At 40.2% G+C, this 13,808-nt stretch overlaps 1 protein-coding gene across 3 annotated transcripts in view; it reads right to left on the bottom strand.

Moving 5' to 3' along the window:
* ZMYM4 (zinc finger MYM-type containing 4) overlaps positions 1–13,808 on the bottom strand; it is a 171,047-nt gene that overhangs the window by 113,758 nt on the left and 43,481 nt on the right. Inside the window, exon 1 of one of the 3 annotated variants that reach the window (XM_064281690.1) lies at positions 1,069–6,190. The exons of the other annotated variants lie outside the window; for them this stretch is intronic. Coding sequence (XP_064137760.1) covers positions 1,069–1,101 — 33 coding nt within the window. The 5' untranslated portion in view covers positions 1,102–6,190. Of the gene's footprint in view, positions 1–1,068; positions 6,191–13,808 lie in introns of those variants that run through there. 3 annotated transcript variants of the gene reach the window in all.

Here is a 13,808-nt window from a genome sequence, read left to right as displayed (position 1 = left end):
ACAAGTGTAAGAGATATAAAACTAGACATATAAGCAGGGCCTTGAATCCCGAGCCTAGAAAATTCTTGGGCTTTATCATAAGGTTAACAAAAACCACTGATGAAATTTAAGCAAAGGAGTAGTAACATGTTTAAGATTTTAAAAGATCACTCTCGAACACCCTGTTGCATCAAAAGTAGGAAAGAACTACAAAACCATGGATTAAAAACAACGACAAAAACAGCAATTAGGTTGGAGAGGCTCTACTGACTGGATCTGAGATAATCTGAACATCAAAATAATTAACAACAATAAAATACATGCACTGATGTAAGAATCCATGACGCCATCTTGATAGTAAAAAAATAAACACATATAGAAAATATAAGGCAAGGGTCCAACATAAAGGGGCAGGTGAAAACACAGAGGTAGAGAACTGGAATTACACTGTTTCAAGGTTCTACAAATAATAAGATATTTGGAGGTACACTGTGATAACTTAAAAGAGGCACATTGTAATCCCTATGGCTACCTCTAAAAAATAACATGAAGAAGCACACTGAAACACTTAATACAGGAGACAAAATGGAATGCTGAAAAATACACAATTTCACTAAAATGAGGAAAGATCAAAGAGCAAATGCAATAAATAGAAAACAAATACGAAGACAGCAGACTTAAACCCAATCGTATAAGAATTTTATTAAACATAAAAGAAAAAAACTCACTGACCAAAAAGTTTGAGACTAAGGAGAAGGAAGAACACCAAAGGCACAAGAGACAAAAAGGGTCATATAAACCAGAGACTCCATCAGCCTGAGACCAGAAGAACTAGATGGTGCCCGGCTACCACTAATGACTGCCCTAACAGGGAACACAACAAGGAGTCCCTGATGGGACAGGAGAAAAGTGGGGTGCAGAACTCAAATTCCAGTAAAAAGACCAGACTTAAAAGATATGGCTGAGACTGGAGGGACCACAGAGGACATGGCCCCCAGACTCTCTGTTAGCCAAAAACGAAAACCATTCCTGAAGCCAACTCTTCAAGCAAAGATTAGAGTGGACTATAAGACATAAAGCAATACTCACGAGGAGTGTGCTTCTTAGCTCAAGTAGATACATGAGACTAAATGGACATCTCCTGTCCAGAGGCAAGATGAGAAGGCAGAGAGGGACAGGAGCTGCTTGAATGGACACAGGAAATCTGGGGTGGAAAGGAGAAGTGTGCTGTCACATTAAACGGAGAGTGACTAGGGTCATGTTAACAACGTGTGCATGAATTTTTATATGAGAAACTAACTTGAACCGCAAACTTTCACTTAAAGCACAATTAAAAAAAAAAAGTTTAAGACTAGAGAAAAAGGCAAGACCCAACTATTCGCTATTACAAGAAACACATTTTAAATATGAAGACACAGACAGGTCAAAAGTAAATGGGGAAAGAAAACAAGTATCATTTAAACACTAAGCATAAAAAAAGCAGATATAAGTATATTAACACTGGACAAAAGAGACTTAAAAAGAAAAGAGTATTACTTTTTTTATTATGCTTTAGGTGAAAGTTTACAGCTCAAGTTAATTTCTCATACAAAAATTTATATACATATTGTTATGCGACATTAGTTACAATCCCTAAAATGTGACAACACATTCCCCCTTTCTACCCTGGGTTTCTTGTGTTCATTCAACCAGTTCCTGTCTCTTTCTGCCTTCTCATCATGCCTCTGGAGAGGAGCCACCCATGTGGTCTCCTGTTACCTGCCTGAACTAAGAACCACACTCTACACGAGTATTATTTTACGTTTTACAGTCCAATCTAATCTTTGTCTGAAGACTGGGCTTCGGGAATGGTTTTAGTTGGGGGTTAACAGAGTATCAGGGGGCCACAGTCTTGGAGTTCCTCCAGTCTCCATCAGGCTATTAAGTCTGGTCTTTTTACGTGAATTTGTGTTCTGCTTCACGCTTTTCCCCAGCTCCATCAGGGACTCTGTTGTGTTCCTGAAAGAGTGTTACTTGAATAGAGAGTCATTTAATAATGACTACCAGAAGACCTAATTTTAGAGGCAGGACCAAGATGATGAAGTAGTCAGACGCTTCCAGTGGTCCCTCTTATAACAAAGACTTGAAAAAACTAGTAAATCGATTATAAATATGACAAGCTAGGAGCCCGGAACATCAAAGGCAAAATTAAGAAATCGGATTGAGCAGTACAGGGATGGAGAGACAGTTCAGAAGCAGCTGCAGGACCTGTTTCAATGGGAACCGATGCCCCTCAGCCCCGATCTCTTGGGGAGACCGTGGCAGGGCTGGCAGTAGCATTCGGAATGCACTTTTCTCAGCGAGAGACAATGAGCAGCACGGGCCTAATTCCCTGGTGCAACTGTGGCATGGCCAGCGGTAGCATTCAGGACACGTTTTCCACAACCAGAGAAAGCAAGCAGCAGAGTCTATTCATGCCCCCAGAATCACAAAGAACAGCGCTCTCGACAAAAGATAAGTGCCTGTGTCTAGTTTACCACATGGATCAAAAAGCACCCCTTTCAAAAGAACTCTCTCCCATTAATCTGATCACTCCTCCCTCTGCCCCAGCCCCCAAGACACCTTCAGTGGCGGTAGATTTCCCTGGGCCTGAGTTAGGTCCTGCTGCGCACCCTGCACCATTCTCCCGGTGTTAGAGAAAGAACAAGTTAACAAATGGGGAAAAAATAATCTGACGGCTCCTCTAAGCTGGGAACTCAGGGCAGAAGCAGGTACTGTCCAGGCACAAGCAGTCCATGGACTTTGAATGCCTTTCACCCCTACGTGGACCAATGTGGGCCAATTTCCTCAGCTTAGGCCTTTGCTGTCACTGTGCAACGGTGTATGTGCCTGACGTCTGTCTTCCACTGTTTCAGCTGTGCAGTGAATAGGCAGGCCTTTGACATTTGACACCGTTCTACCTATTAAGCTGGGTCCTCACCTACCCACACCTGGGGCCTAAAGACTGGTGGCTCCATCTATAGCACCTAGCCACTCAAGACAGGCGTCCAAGGAGAAGTAGTGCCTCCCAGTCCTCATAGCCAAAAGAACTGGGTGCCCATGGTCCAGCTACCGAGCCTACCCATCTGTGCATGCTAGGGAATAGGGACGCACATTCCTCACAGACACACAGGAGACAGCTGTCAGCCCCTGCCTTACTCGGAGTGTGACCCCCTGCTGCAACCAGATACCTGTGCCCACAACCAATGATCCCTGCTCCTCTAAGACCATAGGTAAGAGCCTACACCACACCTTGATAATCGACTACCTGTACACCCGAGCTGAATCCATACAAGAAAAGTGAATGGACTCCTAGGCTCATACATATGGTAACAGCTCCAGCCATCTGGTGACAGGACTTTAGAGATACAAAGGTGCCAACAATCAAGCAAGCTCACTCAAGCAGCCCATTTGGGTATATCAAAAGAAAGTAAAAAGCTAGGACACAGTAAATTAATACAATAGCTTATAGATGACTTAGAGATAACAGTCAATACCAAATCACATAAAGAAGCAGACCATGATAGCTTCAACAAGCTCCCAAAACAAAGAATCAAGGAATCTTCTAAATGAAACAAAAATCCTGGAATTACCAGAGGTAGAATACAAAAGACTAACATACAGAATTCTTCAAGAGGTTAAGTAGGAGATCAAGCAAAACACAGAACAAGTCAAGGAACATACAGATAAAGCAGTCAAAGAAATTAAGAAGGTTATTCAAGAGCATAATGAAAATGTTAATAGGCTGCAAGAACCCACAGAGAGACAGCAATCAGAAATTCAGAAGATTAACAAAAAAATCACAGAATTAGACAACTCAGTAGAAAGTCAGAGGAGCAGAACTGAGGAAACGGAAGTCAGAATTAGAGAGAATGAAGATAAAAAACTTGGCACCAATATATTCAAAGAAAAATAATTTTTTTAAAGAATTAAAAAAAAATAAAGAAACCCTAAGAGTCCTGTGGGACTCTATCAAGAGAAATAACCTACAAGTGATTAGACTACCAGAACAGGGAGGGAGAGCAAAAAATACAGAGAGAATTGTTGAAGGTTTCTTGGCAGAAAACGTCCCTGACATCATGAAAGAAGATATCTATCCAAGTTGCTCATTGAACCCCACACAAGGTAGAGTCCAAAAGAAAGTCACCAAGACATATTATAATCAAATTGCCAAAACCAAAGATAGAGAATTTTAAGAGCACCTGTGGATAAACAAAAAGTAATCTACAAAGGAGAGTCAGTAAGAATCAGCTCAGACTACTCAGCAGAAACCATGCAGTCAAGAAGGCAACGGGATGACATATATAAGGCCTTGAAGGAAAAAAACTGCCAGCCAAGAATCACATATCCAGCAAAACTGTTTCCCAAATATGAAGGCGAAATTAGGACATTTCCAGAAAAACAGAAGTTTAGGGAATTTACAAAAACCAAAACAAAAATACTAGAAATACGAATCGGAGTCCTCTGATTACAAAAGCAATAACATCAAATAACCACCTAATACCAGAACAAGGGACAGAGCAACCAGATATCAACCAGGATAGGGAAATCACAAAAATAAATCAAGATTAAAAAATGCTTAAAAAGGGAAACAGTGATGTCACTATGTAAAAAATGATAACATTAAATCAATAAAAAGGATCTAAATATTTAGTCATAGATCTTTCTCACTGAGAGGAAGTCAAGGCAATACACAGATGAAAGTCTGGTTTAAACTTCAAAAATAGGGGTAAATAATAAGGTAACCACAATGGAGACTAACAATCCTACACATCAAAATAAAATACAAGAAAAACATAAAGACACAGCAAATACAAAATAAGCAAAAATGAAAAAGAGTAAAAGACAGTATATAAAGAAAAACTACTCAACACAAAAAATTAAGTGGAAAGAAGACACTAACAACACAAAAAAAGACATCAAAATGACAGCACTAAACTCATACCTATCCATAATTACGCTGAATATAAATGGACTAAAAGCCCTGATAAAGAGACAGAGTGACAGAATGGATAAAGAAACATGATCCGTCTGTATGATTCCTACACACCTCAGACTTAAAGACACAAACTAAAACTCAAAAACACCCAAACTCAGTGCCGTCGAGTCGATTCTGACTCATAGCAACCCAACAGGACAGAGTAGAACTGCCCCACAGAGTTTCCAAGGAGTGCCTGGATGATTCGAACTGCCGGCCCTTTGGTTAGCAGCCGTAGCACATAACCACTATGCCACCAGAGTTTCCTAAAACTCAAAGGATGGAAAAAATACATCAAGCAAGTAACAATCAAAAAAGAGCAGGAACGGCGATATTAATTTCTGACAAAGTAGACGTTAAAGTTAAATCCAAGAAAAAGCATAAGGAAGGGCACTATATAATGATTAAAGGGACAATACACCACAGGGATATAATCGTATTAAATACTTACACACCCAACGACAGAGCTTCAAGATACATAAAAACAAACTCTTAACAGCATTGAAAGGTGAGAGAGACACCTCCACAATAATGGTAGCAGACTTCAATACACCACTTTTGGTGAAGGACAGAACATCCAGAAAGAAGTTCAATAAAGACACGGAAGATCTAAATGCCACAATCAACCAACTTAACCTCACAGACATATACAGTACACCCCACCCAAAAGAAGCCAAGTATACTTTCTTTTCCAATGCACATGGAACACACTCTCCAGAACAGACCACATATTAGGTCATGAAGCAAACCTTAACAGAATCCAAAGCATCGAAATAGTACAAAGCATCTTCTCTGACCATAATGCCATAAAAGTAGAAATCAGTAACAGAAAAGGCTGGGAAAAGAAATCAAACACACGGAAGCTGAACAACACCTTGCTCAAAAACGACTGGGTTATATGAGAAATTAAGGACCACAAACAGAAATTCATAGAATCCAATGAGAATGAAAACACTTCCTATCAGAACCTTTGGGACACAGCTAAAGCAGTCCTCAGAGGTCAATTTATAGCAATAAATGCACACATTCAAAAAGATGAGGCCAGAATCAAAGAACTATCCCCATAATTTGGACAAATAAAGAGCAACGAAAGAAACCCTCAGAAGAATGCAAATAATAAAAATTAGAGCAGAATTAAATGAAATAGAGAGCAGAAAAAAAACTGAAAAGAGTTATAACATGACCAAAAACTGGCTCTTTGAAAAGATTAACAAAATCAATAAACCATCGGCCAAACTGACAAAAAAAAAAAAAAACAGGAAAGGGAGCAAATAACCCAAATAAGAAATGAGACAGATGATATCACAACAGAAACAACTGAAATTAAAAGAATCATATCAGATTACTATGAAACACTGTACTTTAACAAATTTGAAAACCTAGAAGAAATGGATGAATTTCTAGAAACCCACTACCTACCTAAATTAACACAAAGAGAGGTAGAACAACTAAATAAACCCATAACAAAAGAAGAGACTGAAAAGATAATTAAAAAACTCCCAACAAAAAATCCCTGGTCCTGACGGCTTCACTGGAGAGTTCTACCAAACTTTCAGAGAAGAGTTAACACTACAACTACTAAAGGCATTTCAGAGCATAGAAAAGGATGGAATACTCCCAAACTCATTCCATGAATCCTGCATATCCCTGATACCAAAACCAGGTAAAGACGCCCAAAAAATGAAAATTACAGACCTATATCCCTCATGAACTTAGATGCAAAAACACTCAAAAAAAATTCTAGCCAACAGAATTCAATGACATATCAAAAAAATAATTCACCATGACCAAGTGGAATTCATACCAAGTATGCAGACACAGTTCAACATTAGAAAAACAATCAATATAAATCATATAAATAAAACAAAAGAACCATATGATCTTATCAATTGATGCAGAAAAGGCTTCTGACAAAGTCCAACACCCATTCATGATAAAAAAAAAAAAAAAAAACTCTCAGCAAAATAGGAATAGAAAGGAAATTCCTCAACATAATTAAGGGCATTTATACAAAGCCAACAGCCAACATCATCCTAAATGGAGAGCCTCTGAAAGCATTCCCCTTGAGAGCGGGAACCAGACAAGGATGCCCTTTATCACCACTCTTATTCAACATTGTGCTGGAGGTACTGGCCAGAGCTATTAGGCAAGATAAAGAAATAAAGGGCATCCAAATTAGTATGGAAGAAGTAAGAGTATCTCTATTTGCAGATGACATGATCTTATACAAAGAAAACCCTGAAGAATCCTCAAGAAAACTATTGAAACTAATAGAAGAGTTCCGCAGAGCATAAGGATACAAGATAAACATACAAAAATCAGTTGGATTCCTCTACACCAACAAAGAAAACATCGAAGAGGAAATCACCAAGAAGATAAAATATGTAGGAATAAATCTAACCAGAAATGTAAAAGACATATACAAAGAAAACTACAAGACGCTACTGGATGAAACAGAAAAAGACCTACGTAAGTCGAAAAACATACCTTGCTCATGGGTAGGAAGACTCAACATTGTGAAAATGTCTATTCTACCAAAAGCAATGTACAGATACAATGCAATCCTGATCCAAACAAATACCAATGACATGTTTTAATGAGATGGAGAAACAAATCACCAACTTCATATGAAAGGGTAAGAAGCCTCCAATAAGTAAAGCATTACTGAAAAAGAAGAACAAAGTGAGAGGCCTCACACTACCTGATTTTAGAACATATTATACCACCACAGTAGTCGAAACAGCCTGGTACTGGTACAACAACAGATACATAGACCAATGAAATAGAATTAAGAATCCAGATGCAAATCCATCAACATATGAGCAGCTGATATTTCACAAAGCCCCAAAGTCTGTTAAATGGGGAAAAGACAGTCTCTTTAAGAAATAGTGCTGGCATAACTGGATATCCAGCTGCAAAAAAATGGGACAAGACCCATACCTCACACCATGCACAAAAACTAACTCAAAATGGATCAAAGATCTAAATATAAAATCTAAAACAATACAGATCATTGAAGAAAAAACAGGAATAACACTAGGAACCCTAGTACATGGCATAAACAATATACAAAACATTACTAACAATGTACAAACACCAGAAGAAAAACTAGATAGCTGGGAGTTCCTAAAAATCAAACACTTATGCTCATCCAAAGACTTCACCAAAAGAGTAAAAAGATCACCTACAGACTGGGAAAAAGGTTTTGGCTACAACAAATCTGATCAGCATCTAATCTCTCAAATCTACAAGATACTGTAAAAACTCAACAAAAAAATTACAAATAACCCAACTATAAAATGGGCAAAGGATGTGAACAGGCACTTCACCAAAGAAGACATTCAGGTGACTAACAGATACTTTAGGAAATGCTCACAATCATTAGCCATTGAAGAAATGCAAATCAAAACTATAATGAGATACCATCTCTCCCCAACAAAGCTGGCATTAATCCAAAACACAAATAATAAAGTTGGAGAGGTTGTGGAGAGACTGGAACACTTGTGCATTGCTGGTGGGAATGTAAAATGGTGCAACCACTTTGGAAATCAATTTGGCGCTTCCTTAAAAAGATAGAAACAGAACTACCACACAATCCAGCAATCCCACACCTTGGGATATATCCTAGACAAATCAGAGCCTTCACACAAACAGATACATGCACACCCATGTTCCGTTTACAAAAGCAAAAAGATGGAAGCAACCAGAGTGCCCATCAACAGATGAATGGATAAATTTGGTATATTCGCATAATGGAATATTACGCAATGATTAAGAACAATGATGAATCCGTTAAACATCTCATAACATGGAGGAATCTGGAAGGTATTACACTGAGTGAAATTAGTCAGCTGCAAAAGGACAAATATTGTATGAGAGCACTATTAAAAGAACTCAAAAAAAAGCTTAACCAAAGAAGAAAATATTCTTTGATGATTATGAGGGTGGGGAGGGAGTAAGAGGGGTATTTACTAATTAAATAGTAGAGAAGAACTATTTTAGGTGACGGGAAAGACAATACACAATACAGGAGAGATCAGCGCAACTGGACTTAACCAAAAGCAAAGAACTTTCCTGAATACAACTGAACGCTTCGAAGGCCAGAGTAGCAGGAATGGGGATCTGGGAGCCATGGTTTCAGGGTACATCTAGGTCAACTGGCACAACAAAATGTATTAAGAAAACGTTTTGCATCCCACTTTGGTGAGTGGCACCTGGGGTCTTAAATGCTAGCATGAGGCCATCTAAAATGCATCAACTGGTGTCAACCCACCTGGTGCAAAGGAGAATGAAGAACACTGAAGACTCAAGTTAAACATAAGCCCAAGGGACAGAAAGGGCCACATAAACCAGAGACTACGTCGGCCTGAGACAGGAAGAACTAGATGGTGCCCACCTATAACCAATGACCGCCCTGACAGGGAACACAACAGAGACTCCCTGATGGAGCAGGAGAACAGTGGGATGCAGACCTCAAATTCTCGTAAAAAGACCAGACTTAATGGTCTGACTAAGACTAGTGGGCCCCCAGAGGTCATGGTCCCCAGACCCTCTGTTAGCCCAAGACTAGGACCACTCCTGAAGCCAACTCTTCAGACAGGAATTGGACTGGGCTAAACGACAGAAAATGTTACTGGTCAGGAGTGAGCTTTTTGGCTCAAGTAGACACATGAGACTATGTGGGCAGCTCCTGTCTAGAAGTGAGATGAGAAGGCAGAGGTGGACAGGAGCTGGCTGAATCAACATGGGGAATACAGGGTGGAAAGGAGGAATGTGCTGTCTCAGTATGGGGAGAGCAGCTAGGAGTGCACAGCAAGGTGTGTATAAGTTTTTGTATGAGACTGACTTGATTTGTAAACTTTCAATTAAAGCACAATAAATTTTTTTAAAAATCTAATTCTAAACTTGTATCAACTAGTAACGCAACTTCAAAATACATCAAGCGAAATAATAGCACTCAAGAAATAAACAGATAAAATTTACAGACATGTTTTATAGATTTATAGCTCTATCAATAATTGTGAGAACAAGAAGTCAGAAAAATAAGTGAAAAATAAAAAAACATAAACTATGCTACCAACAATGCAACATAATTAAATTCAAGGGGTTAAAGAAAATTGGTTCACCTATTTCAACTTAACTCTTAACCCTTCAGAAACCCTGGTGGCGTAGTGGTTAAGTGCTATGGCTGCTAACCAAGAGTTCGGCAGTTCGAATCTGCCAGGCACTCCTTGGAAACTCTCTGTCCTACAGGGTCGCTATGAGTCGGAATTGACTCAATGGCAGTGGGTTTGGTTTTTAGGCCTAACCATTCCCAGACACCCAAATCCTGGGATAAAGACAGTTCTGGAAAAACTTTAAATAATGAGATAAAGTATAACCAGCATATATGATGGAGCCCTTGTGGCACAGCGGTTAAGCATTCTGCTGCTAAGTGCTCTGTCAGAGGCTCAAACCCACCCAAAGCACTTAGGGAGAAAAGACGTGGCAATCTGCTCTTATAAAGATTTACAGCCTAGGAAACCCTATGGGGCAGTTCAACTGTCACATAGAGTCACTATGAGTCGGAATCAAGTTGACGGCACTAAACAACAGCCTATAGGATGCAGACACAAAAACTTAATGAACCAACCAATCCAAGTCACCTCCTGCCAATTATGTAAAAGACGGCCAATAGCTTTAGATTTCTCTTTTGGGAAGTCCCCTAACAGTCTGAATTGTATATAAGCTGATCAAAATTGTAATGTGAAGAGAGCAGAAGGTCTGCTCCCTGCTCATAGTTTTTTCTGCACAATAAAAACTTTTAACTCTGACTTATTGATCAGATTTTGACAATGTAAACACTATAGCAAGCAACCGTAGTGTGAAATGTGGATCCCCTTTTCAGTAAACAATTTGGACTTTTCATCCCGGTTCTAAGCTCAAGCATAACAACGACTGTAGGATGGCGCAGGACCAGGAAGTACTTTGTTCTGTTATGCACAGTGTCACTATGAGTCGGAACCAACTCGGCGGCACCTAACAACAAAGGACATGGAAGCTCTGTGCTGAATACTCCCTTCCCCCAATTCTTGTCCCAGAGTGGAGACTTCAGCCCTGGGCACGTGTGATGGTTAAGACTGTGTATCAACTTGGCTGGGCCATGATTCTCAGTGTTTATACGCGATGCCTCCCATGATGGGATCTGCTGTGAATGACTAAACCAACTGAACAGAATTTTCCTTGGGGGTGTTGCCTGCATCCAAATATGAGCAGATATTCTGGCTTTTTGTTCACTCTGCATCCTGCAGCTGCCTCCTCTTCGTCTGACCCCCAGTTCTCGGGACTTCAGCTATCATCTTATCAGCTAATCATGGGATTCACAGATCTTCACAGACTGTAAGCAAAGCCCTGCTCTCTGACCTTCCAATCTTGGGTTCGTCTGCTCCTGTAGCTACATGAATCAGGAGAAGCCGGCCATCTTGTCTGCCAATCTTGGGATTCATTGATATTCACAGCCTGTGAGCAAGAGACCTGTTCTCCAACTTGGTGATCTTGGGTTCGGCAGCCCCTGTGACTATGTGAATTGGGAGAAGCCTCTATCCTAATCCACGGACTTGGGACGTTCCAGCCTCTACAATCGCCATCAGCCTTTTCTCTGATATAACTCTATTTACATACATATATTTACATGCTTTACTGCTTTTGCTTCTGTAGAGAACCCAGCCTAAGACAGGATGTTATTGCTGTTAGCTGCCATTGAGTGATTCCAATTTACAGCGACGCTATGCACAACAAAATGAAAAGCTGCCTGATCCTGTGCCATCCTCACAAATCATTGTTATGTCTGAGTCCACTGTTGCAGACACTGTGTTCATCCATCCTGTTGTGTGGGTCTTTCTCTTTTTCACTGACCCTCTACTTTACCAAGCATGATGTCTTTCTCCAGGGACTGATCCCTCCTGATAACAAGTGCAAAGTACATAAGACAAAGTCTCGCCATCCTTGCTTTTAAGGAGCATTTTTGCTGTACTTCTCCCAAGTCAGATTTGTTCATTTTTCTGACAGTCCGTGGTGTATCCAATGTTCTTCGTCAATGCCATAATTCAAATGTATCAATTTTTCTTTAGTCTTCCGTATTCGTGTGGCCAGCTTTCGCGTGCATATGAGGCGACAGAATAAGAGACTGAAAATTTATCAAGAAATAGAGAAGGGACCAGCGCCACCAGAAGCAGCAGAAACCCCAGACCTGGTAGAAGGCAGAGCAGTTGGCAATGACCTAGAGCAACAGCAACAAAGCCCAGCAAAAGTAGAAGCTGGTGCCCAATGAACAGAGAAGTGGCAGCAGAGCGGTCAGAGAGGAATGGGCCAAGAACTGTAATATGCTTAGGGTTATGACAGCACCAAAAGCAGCAGAGACCATGAGCAAGCCCCAGCAGTGGCAGAAACCCCAGTTGAGAGCTGTAACATTCACAGCAAGATACCCAAGCAGCAGCAAGAGGCCCAGAGGCATGACCAGCAAGCCCACAACATATAGCATGAGCAGAAACAGCAAGAGTTCCAGAAAAGGTGGCAAGAGGCCCAGAGGGCATGGTGGCACCGATGCAGGGGCCACCCACTCCAACCGACAGAGCAATGGAAGCAAGAGGCACACAGAACACAGCAAGCAGCAGTGAAAGGCCCCGTGCAGAGGTCTGTCCACTGAGCTTACAGCACCAGACGCAAGGGTCTGCCGGCTGAGCACAGGTCACCCCATGAAGGGGTCACTAACAGCAGTTGTGCTTCACAAGCAGCCAATATGCTAGCCCAAAACTGGGGCTGGCCCACGGCTGTCCTAAGGCTGCTCACTGACAGCTGGACCAGTCAGTAACGGGGGCAGAACCAGACAAGAGGAGCCGCAGGGATAGAAAGAGAGAGAGAGTGCTAGTAAAACTACCTCTATTCACAGATAGCATAATCTTTTATATAGAAAACCCTAAAAAATCTACAAAAAAACCATTACAGCTAATAAAACAAATTCAGCAAAGTTGTAAGATACAAAATCAACATACAAAAATCAGTTGTATTTCTATACACTAGCAATGAACAATCCAAAACAGAAAATGAGAGAACTATACTATTTACAACAGTGTCAAAAAGAATAAAATACTTAGGAATAAACATAACCGAAGAATCAAAAGACATATATGGATAACTACAAAATACTGCTGAAAAATTTAAAGAAGACATAAATAAATGGAAAACATTCTATATTCATGGACTGGAAGACATAAATTTTTAAGATGACAGTACTACCCAAAACAATAAACAGATTCATTGCAATACCTGTTAAAACCCAACAACATTTTTGGCAGAAATGGAAAAAGCCATCAGGATCCCTGGTGGCGTGGTGGTTAAAGTGCTTCACTGATAACCAAAACGTCAGTAGTTTGAAACCCCTAGCAGCTCTGTGGGAGAAAAATATGGTAGTCTGCTTCTGTACAGATTTACAGCCTTGGAAATCCTGTAAGTTCCCTATGAGTCGGAATAAACTCAACACCAGTGGGTTCAGTTTTTTGGGTTTTTTAATAGTCCATATGGAAATCTATTGGACCCAGAGTAGCAAAAACAATCTTAAAAAGAACTGAACAATTCATACTTCCTGATTTCAAAACTTACTACAAAGCTACAGTAATCAAAACAGTGCGGTACTGCCATAAGGATAGACGAATGGAATAGAACTGAGAACCCAAAATTAAACCCTCACATCTACGTAACTGATTTTCAACAAGGGTACCGAGACCATTCAGTGGGGAAAGAACATACATTTCAACAAATGGTATTGATAAAACTGGACAGCCACATGCACTAGAAT

The sequence above is a fragment of the Loxodonta africana genome, chromosome 3, assembly GCF_030014295.1.
Source record: "Loxodonta africana isolate mLoxAfr1 chromosome 3, mLoxAfr1.hap2, whole genome shotgun sequence".
NCBI lineage: Eukaryota > Metazoa > Chordata > Mammalia > Proboscidea > Elephantidae > Loxodonta > Loxodonta africana.
The sequence above is the reverse complement of the archived record's forward strand: the minus strand, read 5'-3'. Positions and strand labels throughout refer to the sequence as shown.